The sequence below is a fragment of the Oncorhynchus masou genome, chromosome 31 (genome assembly GCF_036934945.1).
Source record: "Oncorhynchus masou masou isolate Uvic2021 chromosome 31, UVic_Omas_1.1, whole genome shotgun sequence".
NCBI lineage: Eukaryota > Metazoa > Chordata > Actinopteri > Salmoniformes > Salmonidae > Oncorhynchus > Oncorhynchus masou.
In genome coordinates this window covers 100496168-100516298 of record NC_088242.1, presented here as the reverse complement: position 1 = coordinate 100516298, position 20131 = coordinate 100496168, and the positions used below count along the sequence as shown (strand labels likewise).

The window sequence follows — 20131 nt, the reverse complement described above, 5'->3', positions numbered from 1 at the left end:
GGGCGTGTCACTAATCCTTTTGAAGGACTTCCTGTCAGAGTTACTGACCAGTCAGCAGCAGATAGGCCAGTTAAATAATTGTGTTGCTTGATTATAAATTGTTTTAAAGCTAATAGCAGTAGTGGGTAGGAGCCTAATATGTCAGTTTCCTATAAGGATGTTTATCACCAGCGCTGTTAGTTGCGATGGCAATGCATTCACCTTTAGATTAGACGACCAGAGTTGGAATCGCAGACAGGATCATGATTTATGAAGTCCCATTCTAACCAATAATGGGGCATGCTCATAATAAATACATTGATTTGGGGCAGCAGGTAGCCTAGTGGTTAGAGCAGGTAGCCTAGTGGTTAGAGCAGGTAGCCTAGTGGTTAGAGCAGGGAGCCTAGTGGTTAGAGCAGGGAGCCTAGTGGTTAGAGCAGGTAGCCTAGTGGTTAGAGCAGGGAGCCTAGTGGTTAGAGCAGGTAGCCTAGTGGTTAGAGCAGGTAGCCTAGTGGTTAGAGCAGGTAGCCTAGTGGTTAGAGGGGCTGCAGGTAGCCTAGTGGTTAGAGCAGGTAGCCTAGTGGTTAGAGCAGGTAGCCTAGTGGTTAGAGCAGGTAGCCTAGGGGTTAGAGCAGGTAGCCTAGTGGTTAGAGCAGGTTGCCTAGTGGTTAGAGCAGGTTGCCTAGTGGTTAGAGCATTGGGCCGGTAACCAGCAGGTAGCCTAGTGGTTAGAGCAGGTAGCCTAGTGGTTAGAGCAGGTAGCCTAGTGGTTAGAGCAGGTAGCCTAGTGGTTAGAGCAGGTAGCCTAGTGGTTAGAGCAGGTAGCCTAGTGGTTAGAGCAGGTAGCCTAGTGGTTAGAGCAGGTAGCCTAGTGGTTAGAGCAGGTAGCCTAGTGGTTAGAGCAGGTAGCCTAGTGGTTAGAGCAGGTAGCCTAGTGGTTAGAGCAGGTAGCCTAGTGGTTAGAGCAGGTAGCCTAGTGGTTAGAGCAGGTAGCCTAGTGGTTAGAGCAGGTAGCCTAGTGGTTAGAGCAGGTAGCCTAGTGGTTAGAGCAGGTAGCCTAGTGGTTAGAGCAGGTTGCCTAGTGGTTAGAGCAGGTAGCCTAGTGGTTAGAGCATTGGGCCGGTAACCAGCAGGTAGCCTAGGGGTTAGAGCAGGTAGCCTAGGGGTTAGAGCAGGTAGCCTAGTGGTTAGAGCAGGTAGCCTAGTGGTTAGAGCAGGTAGCCTAGTGGTTAGAGCAGGTAGCCTAGTGGTTAGAGCAGGTAGCCTAGTGGTTAGAGCAGGTAGCCTAGTGGTTAGAGCAGGTAGCCTAGTGGTTAGAGCAGGTAGCCTAGTGGTTAGAGCAGGTAGCCTAGTGGTTAGAGCAGGTAGCCTAGTGGTTAGAGCAGGTAGCCTAGTGGTTAGAGCAGGTTGCCTAGTGGTTAGAGCAGGTAGCCTAGTGGTTAGAGCATTGGGCCGGTAACCAGCAGGTAGCCTAGGGGTTAGAGCAGGTAGCCTAGGGGTTAGAGCAGGTAGCCTAGTGGTTAGAGCAGGTAGCCTAGTGGTTAGAGCAGGTAGCCTAGTGGTTAGAGCAGGTAGCCTAGTGGTTAGAGCAGGTAGCCTAGTGGTTAGAGCAGGTAGCCTAGTGGTTAGAGCAGGTAGCCTAGTGGTTAGAGCAGGTAGCCTAGTGGTTAGAGCAGGTAGCCTAGTGGTTAGAGCAGGTAGCCTAGTGGTTAGAGCAGGTAGCCTAGTGGTTAGAGCAGGTAGCCTAGTGGTTAGAGCAGGTAGCCTAGTGGTTAGAGCATTGGGCCGGTAACCAGCAGGTAGCCTAGTGGTTAGAGCAGGTAGCCTAGTGGTTAGAGGCAGGTAGCCTAGTGGTTAGAGGCAGGTAGCCTAGTGGTTAGAGGCAGGTAGCCTAGTGGTTAGAGGCAGGTAGCCTAGTGGTTAGAGGCAGGTAGCCTAGTGGTTAGAGGCAGGTAGCCTAGTGGTTAGAGGCAGGTAGCCTAGAGCAGGTAGCCTAGAGCAGGTAGCCTAGTGGTTAGAGCATTGGGCCGGTAACCAGCAGGTAGCCTAGTGGTTAGAGCAGGTAGCCTAGTGGTTAGAGCAGGTAGCCTAGTGGTTAGAGCGTTGGGCTGGTAACCAGCAGGTAGCCTAGTGGTTAGAGCGTTGGGCTGGTAACCAGCAGGTAGCCTAGTGGTTAGAGCGTTGGGCTGGTAACCAGCAGGTAGCCTAGTGGTTAGAGCGTTGGGACGGTAACCGATAGGTTGCTAGATCGAATCCCCGAGCTAACAAGGTATAGATCTGTCCCTGAACAAGGCAGTTAACCCACTGTTCCCTGGTAGGCTGTCATTGTAAACAAGAATTTGTTCTTAACTGACTTGCCTCGTTAAATAAAGGTTACACACATTTAGTGTGTAATTTAGTATCAGACTAATTTTCTTCTGGTTTTGTTTGCAGAGCCTACAGGCTGGCAGCTTATCACCAGTTCACCCTGTTGGACGAGGTGTACGGCGTCTCATCCCTGTGGGCACAAGGGAGAATTGGACGAGGCGTCTCATCCCTGTGGGCACAAGGGAGAATTAGACGAGGCGTCTCATCCCTGTGGGCACATGGGAGAATTAGACGAGGCGTCTCATCCCTGTGGGCACATGGGAGAATTGGAAGAGGCGTCTCATCCCTGTGGGCTCAAGGGAGAATTAGACGAGGTGTCTCATCCCTGTGGGCACAAGGGAGAATTGGACGAGGCGTCTCATCCCTGTGGGCACAAGGGAGAATTAGACGAGGCGTCTCATCCCTGTGGGCACATGGGAGAATTAGACGAGGCGTCTCATCCCTGTGGGCACATGGGAGAATTAGACGAGGCGTCTCATCCCTGTGGGCACATGGGAGAATTAGACGAGGCGTCTCATCCCTGTGGGCACAAGGGAGAATTAGACGAGGCGTCTCATCCCTGTGGGCACAAGGGAGAATTAGACGAGGCGTCTCATCCCTGTGGGCACAAGGGAGAATTAGACGAGGCGTCTCATCCCTGTGGGCACAAGGGAGAATTAGACGAGGCGTCTCATCCCTGTGGGCACATGGGAGAATTAGACGAGGCGTCTCATCCCTGTGGGCACATGGGAGAATTAGACGAGGTGTCTCATCCCTGTGGGCACATGGGAGAATTAGACGAGGCGTCTCATCCCTGTGGGCACAAGGGAGAATTAGACGAGGCGTCTCATCCCTGTGGGCTCAAGGGAGAATTAGAAGAGGCGTCTCATCCCTGTGGGCACAAGGGAGAATTAGACGAGGCGTCTCATCCCTGTGGGCACATGGGAGAATTAGACGAGGCGTCTCATCCCTGTGGGCACATGGGAGAATTGGACGAGGTGTCTCATCCCTGTGGGCACAAGGGAGAATTAGACGAGGCGTCTCATCCCTGTGGGCACAAGGGAGAATTGGACGAGGCGTCTCATCCCTGTGGGCACATGGGAGAATTGGACGAGGTGTCTCATCCCTGTGGGCTCAAGGGAGAATTAGACGAGGTGTCTCATCCCTGTGGGCACATGGGAGAATTAGACGAGGCGTCTCATCCCTGTGGGCACATGGGAGAATTGGACGAGGCGTCTCATCCCTGTGGGCTCAAGGGAGAATTAGACGAGGCGTCTCATCCCTGTGGGCACAAGGGAGAATTAGACGAGGCGTCTCATCCCTGTGGGCACATGGGAGAATTGGAAGAGGCGTCTCATCCCTGTGGGCTCAAGGGAGAATTAGACGAGGTGTCTCATCCCTGTGGGCACAAGGGAGAATTGGACGAGGCGTCTCATCCCTGTGGGCACAAGGGAGAATTAGACGAGGCGTCTCATCCCTGTGGGCACATGGGAGAATTAGACGAGGTGTCTCATCCCTGTGGGCACAAGGGAGAATTAGACGAGGCGTCTCATCCCTGTGGGCACATGGGAGAATTGGACGAGGCGTCTCATCCCTGTGGGCACATGGGAGAATTGGACGAGGCTTCTCATCCCTGTGGGCACAAGGGAGAATTAGAAGAGGCGTCTCATCCCTGTGGGCACAAGGGAGAATTAGACGAGGCGTCTCATCCCTGTGGGCACAAGGGAGAATTGGACGAGGCGTCTCATCCCTGTGGGCTCAAGGGAGAATTGGACGAGGCGTCTCATCCCTGTGGGCACATGGGAGAATTGGACGAGGCGTCTCATCCCTGTGGGCTCAAGGGAGAATTAGACGAGGCGTCTCATCCCTGTGGGCACAAGGGAGAATTAGAAGAGGCGTCTCATCCCTGTGGGCACATGGGAGAATTAGACGAGGTGTACGGCGTCTCATCCCTGTGGGCACGTGGGAGAATTAGACGAGGTGTACGGCGTCTCATCCCTGTGGGCACGTGGGAGAATTAGACGAGGTGTACGGCGTCTCATCCCTGTGGGCACGTGGGAGAATTAGACGAGGTGTCTCATCCCTGTGGGCACATGGGAGAATTAGACGAGGCGTCTCATCCCTGTGGGCACATGGGAGAATTAGACGAGGTGTACGGCGTCTCATCCCTGTGGGCACGTGGGAGAATTAGACGAGGCGTCTCATCCCTGTGGGCACAAGGGAGAATTAGACGAGGCGTCTCATCCCTGTGGGCACAAGGGAGAATTAGACGAGGCGTCTCATCCCTGTGGGCACAAGGGAGAATTAGACGAGGCGTCTCATCCCTTTGGGCACATGGGAGAACAACGAAATGATTGTAATGAAGCATAAAGTAGCCTAATCTACAGATAAACTTGCTTTGAATATTAAACTACTTTCAACGAGCAGTAACCCCGTGTCGCTGTCGCTAGAGTAGTGACTTCAACTAGCGTTGGCTGCCATCTAGTGGAAAGGAATGGTCACTACACTGGACAGCGAGTTGGCAGAGTAGTGACTTCAACTAGCTTTGGCTGCCATCTAGTGGAAAGGAATGGTCACTACACTGGGCAGCTAGTTGGCAGAGTCAAAGTAGACTTCAATAATATATTTAGCAGACGCCTTCATCCAAAGCGACCTGGCGACATGGTAGTGGCAACAGACCATAGAAACAGGATTATAAAATACATAGTCAATTACAGAGTTATTAAGGTGTTTTTCCAAGTTGGTCCAGGAGAGAGAGAGTCAAAACAGCAGGTCTGGGACAAGGTAGCAAGTCAGTTTAAACAGGTAAAAAAATAAAATAATAATCTGTGGGAAAACAATTCCACTCTGATTCCCTTTCTGAATGGGTGTATCTTTGAATTCGCTGTTGAATGGCCTGCTCCTTCTCCATTTCCGCTCCCCCAAACTGACCTTCACTACACAAATCATTGTAGGTAATCAATCTCTATATGTCTACATCTGACATAATATAGTAGACTTCCCAGTGGCACAACGGTCAATGATGCCGTGTAGGAGCTCAGACCGGAAACACCATGTCTTATCCTCCTTGATGGGTTTCTCCACAAACGCCCTGGCAGCCTTGGAGAACTCCTGGCAGCCTTGGAGAACTCCTGGCAGCCTTGGAGAACTCCTGGCAGCCTTGGAGAACTCTTGGCAGCCTTGGAGAACTCTTGGCAGCCTTGGAGAACTCTTGGCAGCCTTGGAGAACTCTTGGCAGCCTTGGAGAACTCTTGGCAGCCTTGGAGAACTCTTGGCAGCCTTGGAGAACTCTTGGCAGCCTTGGAGAACTCTTGGCAGCCTTGGAGAACTCTTGGCAGCCTTGGAGAACTCTTGGCAGCCTTGGAGAACACCTGGCAGCCTTGGAGAACACCTGGCAGCCTTGGAGAACACCTGGCTGCCTTGGAGAACACATGGCTGCCTTGGAGAACACCTGGCAGCCTTGGAGAACACCTGGCAGCCTTGGAGATCACTAGCCTGCTGTCTGTCTCTCCTGTGTTGTAGCCTGCTGTTTGTCTCTCCTGTGTTGTAGCCTGCTGTCCGTCTCTCCTGTGTTGTAGCCTGCTGTCTGTCTCTCCTGTGTTGTAGCCTGCTGTCCGTCTCTCCTGTGTTGTAGCCTGCTGTCTGTCTCTCCTGTGTTGTAGCCTGCTGTCCGTCTCTCCTGTGTTGTAGCCTGCTGTCTGTCTCTCCTGTGTTGTAGCCTGCTGTCTGTCTCTCCTGTGTTGTAGCCTGCTGTCTGTCTCTCCTGTGTTGTAGCCTGCTGTCTGTCTCTCCTGTGTTGTAGCCTGCTGTCCGTCTCTCCTGTGTTGTAGCCTGCTGTCCGTCTCTCCTGTGTTGTAGCCTGCTGTCTGTCTCTCCTGTGTTGTAGCCTGCTGTCTGTCTCTCCTGTGTTGTAGCCTGCTGTCCGTCTCTCCTGTGTTGTAGCCTGCTGTCCGTCTCTCCTGTGTTGTAGCCTGCTGTCCGTCTCTCCTGTGTTGTAGCCTGCTGTCCGTCTCTCCTGTGTTGTAGCCTGCTGTCCGTCTCTCCTGTGTTGTAGCCTGCTGTCCGTCTCTCCTGTGTTGTAGCCTTCTGTCCGTCTCTCCTGTGTTGTAGCCTGCTGTCTGTCTCTCCTGTGTTGTAGCCTGCTGTCCGTCTCTCCTGTGTTGTAGCCTGCTGTCTGTCTCTCCTGTGTTGTAGCCTGCTGTCTGTCTCTCCTGTGTTGTAGCCTGCTGTCCGTCTCTCCTGTGTTGTAGCCTGCTGTCCGTCTCTCCTGTGTTGTAGCCTGCTGTCTGTCTCTCCTGTGTTGTGTAGCCTGCTGTCTGTCTCTCCTGTGTTGTGTAGCCTGCTGTCCGTCTCTCCTGTGTTGTAGCCTGCTGTCCGTCTCTCCTGTGTTGTAGCCTGCTCTAGTCAGCTCCATCTGTTGTGTAGTTCTGGTCTTCAATGATCTCTCTCTCCGTCAGGTCCATCTGTGGAGGATATGAGCAGGACTCCGTTGTATACTGATGGTCGTGAGATCAATCTGGCTGGGCCCCGATCTCTTTAGTGAGGGTCCCAGTGGATCTCTTTAGTGAGGGTCCCAGTGGATCTCTTTAGTGAGGGTCCCGGTGGATCTCTTTAGTGAGGGTCCCGGTGGATCTCTTTAGTGAGGGTCCCGGTGGATCTCTTTAGTGAGGGTCCCAGTGGATCTCTTTAGTGAGGGTCCCGGTGGATCTCTTTAGTGAGGGTCCCGGTGGATCTCTTTAGTGAGGGTCCCGGTGGAGCTCTTTAGTGAGAGTCCCGGTGGAGCTCTAGTGAGGGTCCCGGTGGAGCTCTTTAGTGAGGGTCCCGGTGGAGCTCTTTAGTGAGGGTCCCGGTAAACCTCTTTAGTGAAGGTCCCGGTGGACCTCTTTAGTGAGGGTCCCGGTGGACCTGTTTAGTGATCGTACCGGTGGACCTGTTTAGTGAGGGTCCCGGTAAACCTCTTTAGTGATCGTACCGGTGGACCTCTTTAGTGAGGGTCCCGGTGGACCTCTTTAGTGATCGTACCGGTGGACCTCTTTAGTGAGGGTCCCGGTAAACCTCTTTAGTGATCGTACCGGTGGACCTCTTTAGTGAGGGTCCCGGTAAACCTCTTTAGTGATCGTACCGGTGGACCTCTTTAGTGAGGGTCCCGGTGGACCTCTTTAGTGAGGGTCCCGGTAAACCTCTTTAGTGAAGGTCCCGGTGGACCTGTTTAGTGAGGGTCCCGGTGGACCTCTTTAGTGAGGGTCCCGGTGGACCTCTTTAGTGAGGGTCCCGGTGGACCTCTTTAGTGAGGGTCCCGGTGGACCTCTTTAGTGAAGGTCCCGGTGGAACTGTTTAGTGATCGTACCGGTTGACCTCTTCTCCACGCAGCACAGTAACACTCTGGCACCCAGTAGTCAGTTTGGAATGCTGTACTAACCGTTCTTTCCTGTTGGTAAATAATTAAGGCATCTATTCGGCTATAGGTATTTTCAATAATCATTGTCCAGTTTATATCCAAAATGGCCTCAGGGATTACAGATTGTCTTGAAATAACATGGGCTTGTACCTCCTCTGCCTCCTGAACATTCTCCCCAGGGATGAAGATGCCTGGAAACAAACAAACATTTGTTAAAACAACTGAACCCAAATATATAAGTTGGCGTTAAGAAGCTACCTGTCTTGTATGTTTTGTCAACACACACACCGCAAATACAGGGACATTTATTTTTTCCAGTAAACATTAGCCATGACAACTTCAGTCAAGCAAAGTAAGGTGGAGCTAACAAAACATTAAAACACATGTCAACAAAATGTATTACAGAGGAACTACCTAGTCACTCTGTAGCCCTGTTACTAGGTAGTTACTCTGTAGCCCTGTTACTAGGTAGTTACTCTGTAGCCCTGTTACTAGGTAGTACCTCTGTAGCCCTGTTACTAGGTAGTTACTCTGTAGCCCTGTTACTAGGTAGTACCTCTGTAGCCCTGTTACTAGGTAGTTACTCTGTAGCGCTGTTACTAGGCAGTCACTCTGTAGCGCTGTTACTAGGCAGTCACTCTGTAGCCCTGTTACTAGGCAGTCACTCTGTAGCCCTGTTACTAGGCAGTCACTCTGTAGCCCTGTTACTAGGCAGTCACTCTGTGGCCCTGTTACTAGGCAGTCACTCTGTAGCCCTGTTACTAGGCAGTCACTCTGTAGCCCTGTTACTAGGCAGTCACTCTGTAGCCCTGTTACTAGGTAGTCACTCTGTAGCCCTGTTACTCGGTAGTCACTCTGTGGCCCTGTTACTAGGCAGTCACTCTGTAGCCCTGTTACTAGGCAGTCACTCTGTAGCCCTGTTACTAGGTAGTCACTCTGTAGCCCTGTTACTCGGTAGTCACTCTGTGGCCCTGTTACTCGGTAGTCACTCTGTGGCCCTGTTACTCGGTAGTCACTTGGTGTCGTGACGTTGTATTAGTTAATGTGACGACTGTTGCTCATCGAATGATTAAAGGTTTCTAATTGCATGATTAACTGAATCAAGCAATTATTAACTCATTAACCTGGGGCACCATTGGAAAACTAGTTTCTTTTGAGTTTCTATTTCCCAAATTAACGCAAAGAATATCAGAATATCGATTTTACAACAGCCGCTAATTAACCAGTTTCCTCTACAATCTCGTTCTGAACGTTGTATAGCCCGTGAATCTGCACGGACCCGGGTCTCACCAATGAGTTCGTACCACACCAATCTTAGTTGAATATTTATTTTCTAAAAAAGCTACAATGATGATAAAAGATACACATAGACAAAACACATTATAGGCTATTGATTAGAACTTAGTATAACGGGCCAACACACTATGACGCGTGTTACCCACAATGGGGATTTCAGAAGAGAGAGAAAAAAGAAAGTACACAAGAAATATACATTTGGGTGAATTTGTCAGCTATGCTATTCTAACCCTCCTAGCCTTGCCCCAAACTGCCGCTCTTATGGGTCAGAATATAATGATGTAATTACGTGGGGGGTGATCTCCGAGGTTTCTCTGTGTGGACCGTTCCTCTGTTCGATGACGCACTTCTCCTGCGCACCTCGCCGCTCGTCCTCCCGGTGTCCTTTTTGGCTTAGGAGTCTGTTCCCTCAGCCTTTTCTCTGGAATGGGTCTTCTGAGGACAGACAGCTCTGGAGCTCACAGCATAGGAATGGAGGGATGGAGGCTGGGTGGTTCGACTTGAATTCACCCGTTTAGACACAGCTACTCATCCGTAGCTTGGGTAGAAAAGGATTTCTTTGTCTTCAAACTTGCATTGCGTTCTGGGTTCGTTGACTTTTTTAGACCCTGCTGCAGCTTGGGTCACGTAGTCCTCCTGTAAATTCTATACTCACAGGTTTTATACCCTCGGGTCAGAAGTGGGCGTAACCGCCTTTAGGGCAATTCTCTGGGCGTACCAAGTTAATGAGGCAAGGTCCAGGTTTTACTCAAATCCAATTTTAGACAACTAACTTAACATTTCATCTTTACCAAAACATTCTCTTTGATTTGGATATTTTCCATACAATGTATAAACATCAAACATATACTAGGAAAACCCTTCACATTACAATGTTTTCGTAATAACGTCATATATTAACCTTTAATAACAGAACAAAAATGACATTTTCATATTCCATCTATCGTCATGACCACCATTGTGGCTGATGGAAACCATTGTTCCAAAGTCCCTTTAGTTCATGTTTAATGTTCTGAGGCTGGTTCTCCATAGTAACAGGACAAAGGAATGTGTCTGTGGCCTGAGATTTACCAGGGGCGTGAGGAGTCATAAAACCCCCACATCTTCAGACCCCTAGATCTCTCCTCCTCTGTTGGCTTTGAGAGATAATCTGTAGGGTTGTGGTCTCCTGTAACCTGACCTGATCAGGACAGTCATGACAAGGGCTACAGAGTGACTACCGAGTAACAGGGCTACATGGAGGAACTGTGTTGCATTTGTAGTTGCAGTTGCTTGCTAGCACAAGTAACTGAGGTGTTACACAAAACACTTCAGACACAATTAGCTTGTTACCTTCAACTAGAGTTGCAACAAAGTTGTCCAGTGTCTAACGCTAGCCTAGTCAACAACAGTCATGACCGGTTTAGCGTTACCTCAGGCTTCATTGACTCGCGTCATCGCCTCCGTTCAGTCCGGCTTTTGCATGACTCCAAAGTCAGCGACGTTGCTGATGGTCGGTTGGTAACCCACACCATAACCCTCCAATTGTAAAATGGAGGGGCAAGCAGAGGCCTATCATTCCTTTCCATTCGGAAACTCCCCGTTGCCGCATCGAAAGTGCCCTTCCTCCACGAAGCTGCAGATCCTGCTTGCTCAAGCTGACACGTCCTTCCTCTTAATTCTTAGGGATAGGCGTCTCTCTAGTGGGACAACTTCCGGGGAAACTGGAGGAGGCACAATTCAAAAAAAATAATCATAACAATTATGGATATTAAACATTTAGGTACATAATGTCTCATATCAGTTGAAGGCTTAAATTCTTGTTAATCTAACTGTCTGATTTACAGTAGGCTTTACAGTGAAAACATGTGATTGTTTGAGGACGGCGCCCCACATCAACATATTTTTCCACCGGCACAAGGTTTTATAAATTCACAAATAGCGATTAAATATTCACTTTTTGAATATCTTCCTCTGATATGTCATCCAAAGGGTCCCAGCTATGACATGCAGTGTCATTTTGTTAGATAAAATCCTTCTTTATATCCCAAAAATGTCAGTTTAGTTGGCGCCATCGATTTGAGTAATCCACTCGTTCAACATTCAGAGGAAGGAATCAAAAAATCTACCCATAAACTTTGTTTCAATAAGACAATATATGTTTCTATTTAATCCTCAGACACCCTAAAATGTAATTAAACTATAATATTTCTTATGAAAACTGATTATAGCAGGTGCGTCCTGTCTTCATGGCGTACGCCAACACAAATTTCCAAGACCATGTCCCTGTACTAAAACTGTTTCTTATTCGTTTTTCAAGTTACAAGCCTGAAACCTTGAACATAGACTACTGACACCCTGTGGAAGCCAAAGGAATTGCATCCAGTGAGCTAGTTTTCAGTATGACCTTATATGTACCATTGTAACAGGATGGTCTCATCCCCTTTAAGAGTGGATAGTGTTTCCATTCCCCTTTAAGAGTTGATAGTTCTGTCAGTGGTGATAGTTCAAGGTAAACAGGGCTGTGGGGGGTGTTCTTCACATTGTGGCAGAGTTGATGTCCTTTATGTATACCGACTTCTATCCTCAACACTGTCCCGTCCATCAGCTGGCCATCTTCATAGGCCGTGCCTCCAACATCTACCCCCTCTCCTTCCTGCTCAACCTGGGACGCAGACACAAGATCAGGGGCAACTTACAGCACATGATGATGTTTGCAGGTACAGAGCAGTGATGTCTGTGGTGTAGGCCAAAGATGTCTGTGGTGTAGGCCAATGATGTCTGTGGTGTAGGCCAATGATGTCTGTGATGTAGGCCAATGATGTCTGTGGTGTAGGCCAATGATGTCTGTGGTGTAGGCCAATGATGTCTGTGGTATAGGCCAATGATGTCTGTGGTATAGGCCAATGATGTCTGTGGTGTAGGCCAATGATGTCTGTGGTATAGGCCAATGATGTCTGTGGTGTAGGCCAATGATGTCTGTGGTGTAGGCCAATGATGTCTGTGATGTAGGCCAATGATGTCTGTGGTGTAGGCCAATGATGTCTGTGGTGTAGGCCAATGATGTCTGTGGTGTAGGCCAATGATGTCTGTGGTGTAGGCCAATGATGTCTGTGGTGTAGGCCAATGATGTCTGTGGTGTAGGCCAATGATGTCTGTGGTGTAGGCCAATGATGTCTGGTGTAGGCCAATGATCTCTTTGGTGTAGGCCAATGATCTCTTTGGTGTAGGCCAATGATCTCTTTGGTGTAGGCCAATGATGTCTGTGGTGTAAGGCCAACGATGGCTACATCGAGAGGAAACAGTATAGTAGCCCCACTACATACAGTACCCCTTGTATATAGCCTTGCTATTGTCATTTACTGCTGCTCTTTAATTATTTGTTATTCTTAACTGCATTGTTGGTTAAGTGCTCGTAAGTAAGCATTTCACTGTGAGGTCTACTACACCTGTTGTATTCAGCATTTCACTGTGAGGTCTACTACACCTGTTGTATTCAGCATTTCACTGTGAGGTCTACTACACCTGTTGTATTCAGCATTTCACTGTGAGGTCTACTACACCTGTTCTATTCAGCATTTCACTGTGAGGTCTACTACAGGTCAAAAGCCATGCGTCCTCCAAAATAGAACCCAACCAAGACACACTGCATCCAACCCGGATGCCAGCCGCACCAATGTGTCAGAGGAAACACTGTGCACCTGGCTACCTTGGTTAGTGCGCACTGCGCCTGGCCCGCCAGAGGAGTCGCTGGTGCGCGATGAGACAAGGATATCCCTACCGGCCAAACCGTCCCTAACCCGCCGATGCTTGGCCAATTGTGCGTCGCCCCACGGACCTCCCGGTCGCGGCCGACTGCAACAGAGTCTGGGCGCGAACCCAGAGTCTCTGGTGGTACAGCTAGCGCTGCGATGCAGTGCCCTAGACCACTGTGCCACCCGGGAGGCCCCATATTCAGCATTTCACTGTAAAGTCAAATCAAATCAAATGTATTTATATGGCCCTTCGTACATCAGCTGATATCTCAAAGTGCTGTACAGAAACCCAGCCTAAAACCCCAAACAGCAAGCAATGCAGGTGTAGAAGCACGGTGGTTAAGAAAAAATCCCTAGAAAGGCCAAAACCTAGGAAAAACCAAGAGAGGAACCAGGCTATGTGGGGTGGCCAGTCCTCTTCTGGCTGTGCCGGGTGGAGATTATAACAGAACATGGCCAAGATGTTCAAATGTTCATAAATGACCAGCATGGTCGAATAATAACAAGGCAGAACAGTTGAAACTGGATCAGCAGCACGGCCAGGTGGACTGGGGATAGCAAGGAGTCATCATGTCAGGTAGTCCTGGGGCATGGTCCTAGGGCTCACTTCCTCCGAGAGAGAGAAAGAGAGAGAGAGAATTAGAGAACGCACACTTAGATTCACACAGGACACCGAATAGGACAGGAGAAGTACTCCAGATATAACAAACTGACCCTAGCCCCCCGACACACAAACTACTGCAGCATAAATACTGGAGGCTGAAACAGGAGGGGTCAGGAGACACTGTGGCCCCATCCGAGGACTGTTGTATTTGGCACATGACGAGTACAATTTGATTTGATCAGCAACAACTTCGCGTATGAGATTACATCGGCAAACAAGTATACTATACGGAAACCTGGCTAACGGAGACGGAACAGGATGGTTTCACCATCATCAGAGCTGACAGGAGTTCAGAACGTTCTGGGAAAAGTAGGGATGAGGCGTCTGTTCATACAAGCAATCAATGGGGTCACACCATGTCCCAGTGAAGGAGAGGGTTTGTTCCCTCCATACCGAGCTGTTAGCGGTAGGCTGCCAAACCTATTATTTACCTACAGAGTTCCCTAGCGTGATAGTGATTTGTTGTCTACATACCGCTGTCCGTGAACGTTGAACTAGCCACAGACACTATCCACAAAGTCACCACAGGCGTACTCAATTGAACACCCGAGTCGGCTGTTCTCTGTCCGTGACACTTCCTACCTTCATACAGTATGTTAAAGTTCCAACTCACCTGGACAAGACCATTGACCTTCTCTATGCCAATGTGAATGATGCCTAATGCTCGACTGCTCTGCCTCCACTGGAACAATCTGACCACAACCTCATCCAGCTGCGACCAGAATACCACCCACTGGTCCAGCTGCTACCAGATCACCGCCCACTGGTCCAGCTGCTACCAGAATAACGCCCACTGGTCCAGCTGCTACCAGAATACCACCCACTGGTCCAGCTGCTACCAGAATACCACCCACTGGTCCAGCTGCTACCAGATCACCGCCCACTGGTCCAGCTGCTACCAGAATACCGCCCACTGGTCCAGCTGCTACCAGAATACCACCCACTGGTCCAGCTGCGACCAGAATACCACCAGCTGCTACCAGATCACCGCCCACTGGTCCAGCTGCTACCAGATTACCGCCCACTGGTCCAGCTGCTACCAGAATACCGCCCACTGGTCCAGCTGCGACCAGAATACCGCCCACTGGTCCAGCTGCGACCAGAATACCGCCCACTGGTCCAGCTGCTACCAGAATACCGGCCACTGGTCCAGCTGCTACCAGAATACCACCAGCTGCTACCAGAATACCACCCACTGGTCCAGCTGCTACCAGAATACCACCAGCTGCTACCAGAATACCACTAGCTGGTCCAGAGGCAATGCTTTACTTAGGCGGTGATTCATGAATGGACACCCAACACTGGATAGCTGCTTGGCAGGTACAGATTGGAATCTATTTATAGATGACTAGGAGGAGGATCTGCACAGCTGCTTGGCAGGTACAGATTGGAATCTATTTATAGATGACTAGGAGGAGGATCTGCACAGCTGCTTGGCAGGTACAGATTGGAATATATTTATAGATGACTAGGAGGAGGATCTGCAGAGCTGCTTGGCAGGTACAGATTGGAATCTATTTATAGATGACTCTGAAGAGGATCTGCAGAGCTGCTTGGCAGGTACAGATTGGAATCTATTTATAGATGACTCGGAGGAGGATCTGCAGAGCTGCTTGGCAGGTACAGATTGGAATCTATTTATAGATGACGAGGAGGAGGATCTGCAGAGCTGCTTGGCAGGTACAGATTGGAATCTATTTATAGATGACTAGGAGGAGGATCTGCAGAGCTGCTTGGCAGGTACAGATTGGATTCTATTTATAGACGAATAGGAGGAGGATCTGCAGAGCTGCTTGGCAGGTACAGATTGGAATCTATTTATAGATGACTAGGAGGAGGATCTGCAGAGCTGCTTGGCAGGTACAGATTGGAATCTATTTATAGATGACTAGGAGGAGGATCTGCAGAGCTGCTTGGCAGGTATAGATTGGATTCTGATAGTCTGTTACACATTCAGAAAAAACTATGAACTCCTGTACTGACAATGTGTTGTCAAGCAAAACTGAAATGTTATGCAAATAATAAGCCATGTGTCATAAAATAAATCACGGAGTTACTGAGCAGGAAGGAGGGTTTGCATAGTGGACATAGAGATGAGTTGACAGTAGTACAGAACGAGGTTAAAGGGTTTACATAGTGGACATAGAGATGAGTTGACAGTAGTACAGAACGAGGTTAAAGGGTTTGCATAGTGGACATAGAGATGAGTTGACAGTAGTAGAGAACGAGGTTAAAGGGTTTACATAGTGGACATAGAGATGAGTTGACAGTAGTACAGAACGAGGTTAAAGGGTTTACATAGTGGACATAGAGATGAGTTGACAGTAGTACAGAACGAGGTTAAAGGGTTTGCATAGTGGACATAGAGATGAGTTGACAGTAGTACAGAACGAGGTTAAAGGGTTTACATAGTGGACATAGAGATGAGTTGACAGTAGTAGAGAACGAGGTTAAAGGGTTTACATAGTGGACATAGAGATGAGTTGACAGTAGTACAGAACGAGGTTAAAGGGTTTACATAGTGGACATAGAGATGAGTTGACAGTAGTACAGAACGAGGTTAAAGGGTTTACATAGTGGACATAGAGATGAGTTGACAGTAGTAGAGAACGAGGTTAAAGGGTTTACATAGTGGACATAGAGATGAGTTGACAGTAGTACAGAACGAGGTTAAAGGGTTTACATAGTGGACATAGAGATGAGTTGACAGTAGTACAGAACGAGGTTAAAGGGTTTGCATAGTGGACATAGAGATGAGTTGACAGTAGTACAGAACGAGGTTAAAGGGTTTACATAGTGGACATAGAGATGAGTTGACAGTAGTACAGAACGAGGTTAAAGGGTTTGCATAGTGGACATAGAGATGAGTTGACAGTAGTAGAGAACGAGGTTAAAGGGTTTACATAGTGGACATAGAGATGAGTTGACAGTAGTACAGAACGAGGTTAAAGGGTTTACATAGTGGACATAGAGATGAGTTGACAGTAGTACAGAACGAGGTTAAAGGGTTTGCATAGTGGACATAGAGATGAGTTGACAGTAGTACAGAACGAGGTTAAAGGGTTTACATAGTGGACATAGAGATGAGTTGACAGTAGTACAGAACGAGGTTAAAGGGTTTACATAGTGGACATAGAGATGAGTTGACAGTAGTACAGAACGAGGTTAAAGGGTTTGCATAGTGGACATAGAGATGAGTTGACAGTAGTACAGAACGAGGTTAAAGGGTTTACATAGTGGACATAGAGATGAGTTGACAGTAGTACAGAACGAGGTTAAAGGGTTTGCATAGTGGACATAGAGATGAGTTGACAGTAGTACAGAACAGTAGAGGTTAAAGGGTTTACATAGTGGACATAGAGATGAGTTGACAGTAGTACAGAACGAGGTTAAAGGGTTTACATAGTGGACATAGAGATGAGTTGACAGTAGTACAGAACGAGGTTAAAGGGTTTACATAGTGGACATAGAGATGAGTTGACAGTAGTACAGAACGAGATTAAAGGGTTTACATAGTGGACATAGAGATGAGTTGACAGTAGTACAGAACGAGGTTAAAGGGTTTGCATAGTGGACATAGAGATGAGTTGACAGTAGTACAGAACGAGGTTAAAGGGTTTACATAGTGGACATAGAGATGAGTTGACAGTAGTACAGAACGAGGTTAAAGGGTTTACATAGTGGACATAGAGATGAGTTGACAGTAGTACAGAACGAGGTTAAAGGGTTTACATAGTGGACATAGAGATGAGTTGACAGTAGTACAGAACGAGGTTAAAGGGTTTACATAGTGGACATAGAGATGAGTTGACAGTAGTAGAGAACGAGGTTAAAGGGTTTACATAGTGGACATAGAGATGAGTTGACAGTAGTAGAGAACGAGGTTAAAGGGTTTACATAGTGGACATAGAGATGAGTTGACAGTAGTACAGAACGAGGTTAAAGGGCTGATCAGGAAAGACATAAAATACAAACTGAAATTAGAAAACTGCAAGAGAATAACATGAAGGATGTCTGGGATGGTATGAAGAAGATGACCGGCTACAGCACCAGGAGACGTCTACAGAGTGATGAGGGAAGGGACAGAGACACAGAGTTGAACCAGTTTCTCAGCAGAGCAACAGCAGATTGGGGAGGTGCTGGACTCTGGGGATCTGGGAAGCACTTGGTGAAGCTGCTGAAGACGATCAATCCCTGGAAGTCAGTAGGACCTGATGGGGTGAAAGCCAGAGGACTCAAGGTGTGTACTAATCAACAGGCTGTCAAGACTGCAGTATGTTTTCAACCGGTCCCTAATACTCACAGATATTCCTACTAAACGTCCTGCATAGTCCCCATGTCAAAGAAAGCAGGAGGGACTGCACTGAAAGACTTTACACACGTCATGAAAACCTTTTATGAAGAGTCGAGGTGGCAGCCTATCTGGATCCTTTGCAATGTGCCTCGATGCCCCAAAACTGGTGTTGAAGATGCCCTACCTCCTCCACACCTGGAGAAGCCTGGCGGTGGTGACAACAATGTTCTTTGACTTCTCCAGTGCTTTCAATACCATACAACTCCGCCTGCAGGCCCAAAAGCTAAAGGACATTCACAGAAACCCACATAAAGCCAAATGGATTGTGAACTACCTGACAAATAGAACAGCGTTGGTAAGGCTGAACCTGGCTGTATCAGATGTACCAACACGGAGGTGGCGCAGGGGACGGTCCGGTCACCTTTTCTGTTTACGACTTCAACAATGAACTGAGACACTTAGACATTCTCTGATGACGCTGCTATAGTCAGCTGTGTGATGGGAGGAGACTCTGCTATAGTCAGCTGTGTGATGGGAGGAGACTCTGCTATAGTCAGCTGTGTGATGGGAGGAGACTCTGCTATAGTCAGCTGTGTGATGGGAGGAGCCTCTGCTATAGTCAGCTGTGTGATGGGAGGAGACTCTGCTATAGTCAGCTGTGTGATGAGAGGAGACTGCTATAGTCAGCTGTGTGATGGGAGGAGACTCTGCTATAGTCAGCTGTGTGATGGGAGGAGACTCTGCTATAGTCAGCTGTGTGATGGGAGGAGACTCTGCTATAGTCAGCTGTGTGATGGGAGGAGACTCTGCTATAGTCAGCTGTGTGATGGGAGGAGACTGCTATAGTCAGCAGTGTGATGAGAGGGGACTCTGCTATAGTCAGCTGTGTGATGGGAGGAGACTCTGCTATAGTCAGCTGTGTGATGGGAGGAGACTCTGCTATAGTCAGCTGTGTGATGGGAGGAGACTCTGCTATAGTCAGCTGTGTGATGGGAGGAGACTCTGCTATAGTCAGCTGTGTGATGAGAGGAGACTGCTATAGTCAGCTGTGTGATGAGAGGAGACTCTGCTATAATCAGCAGTGTGATGGGAGGAGACTCTGCTATAGTCAGCTGTGTGATGAGAGGAGACTGCTATAGTCAGCTGAGTGATGGGAGGAGACTGCTATAGTCAGCTGTGTGATGGGAAGAGACTCTGCTATAGTCAGCTGTGTGATGGGAAGAGACTCTGCTATAGTCAGCTGTGTGATGGGAGGAGACGCTGCTATAGTCAGCTGTGTGATGGGAGGAGACTGCTATAGTCAGCTGTGTGATGAGAGGAGACTGCTATAGTCAGCTGTGTGATGAGAGGAGACTCTGCTATAGTCAGCTGTGTGATGGGAGGAGACTCTGCTATAGTCAGCAGTGTGATGAGAGGAGACTGCTATAGTCAGCTGTGTGATGAGAGGAGACTCTGCTATAGTCAGCTGTGTGATGAGAGGAGACTGCTATAGTCAGCTGTGTGATGGGAGGAGACTGCTATAGTCAGCTGTGTGATGAGAGGAGACTGCTATAGTCAGCTGTGTGATGAGAGGAGACTGCTATAGTCAGCAGTGTGATGAGAGGAGACTGCTATAGTCAGCTGTGTGATGAGAGGAGACTCTGCTATAGTCAGCTGTGTGATGGGAGGAGACTGCTATAGTCAGCTGTGTGATGAGAGGAGACTGCTATAGTCAGCAGTGTGATGAGAGGAGACTGCTATAGTCAGCTGTGTGATGGGAGTAGACTCTGCTATAGTCAGCTGTGTGATGGGAGGAGACTCTGCTATAGTCAGCTGTGTGAATGGAGGAGACTCTGCTATAGTCAGCTGTGTGATGGGAGGAGACTCTGCTATAGTCAGCTGTGTGATGGGAGGAGACTCTGCTATAGTCAGCTGTGTGATGGGAGGAGACTCTGCTATAGTCAGCTGTGTGATGGGAGGAGACTGCTATAGTCAGCTGTGTGATGAGAGGAGACTCTGCTATAATCAGCAGTGTGATGGGAGGAGACTCTGCTATAGTCAGCTGTGTGATGAGAGGAGACTGCTATAGTCAGCTGAGTGATGGGAGGAGACTCTGCTATAGTCAGCAGTGTGATGAGAGGAGACTCTGCTATAGTCAGCTGTGTGATGAGAGGAGACGCTGCTATAGTCAGCTGTGTGATGGGAGGAGACTGCTATAGTCAGCTGTGTGATGAGAGGAGACTGCTATAGTCAGCTGTGTGATGAGAGGAGACTGCTATAGTCAGCAGTGTGATGAGAGGAGACTGCTATAGTCAGCTGTGTGATGGGAGGAGACTCTGCTATAGTCAGCTGTGTGATGGGAGGAGACTCTGCTATAGTCAGCTGTGTGATGGGAGGAGACTGCTATAGTCAGCTGTGTGATGAGAGGAGACTCTGCTATA

General features: G+C 48.7%; 2 protein-coding genes across 2 annotated transcripts in view; both read left to right on the top strand.

The window, feature by feature from the left end:
* The window catches only part of chst7 (carbohydrate (N-acetylglucosamine 6-O) sulfotransferase 7), a 205363-nt gene that overhangs the window by 63872 nt on the left and 121360 nt on the right, over positions 1 to 20131 (top strand). The window lies entirely within an intron of this gene.
* slc9a7 (solute carrier family 9 member 7) overlaps positions 1 to 20131 on the top strand; it is a 105305-nt gene that overhangs the window by 40521 nt on the left and 44653 nt on the right. Inside the window, exon 11 of the mRNA XM_064952670.1 lies at positions 11607 to 11718. Coding sequence (XP_064808742.1) covers positions 11607 to 11718 — 112 coding nt within the window. The remainder of the gene's footprint in view (positions 1 to 11606; positions 11719 to 20131) is intronic.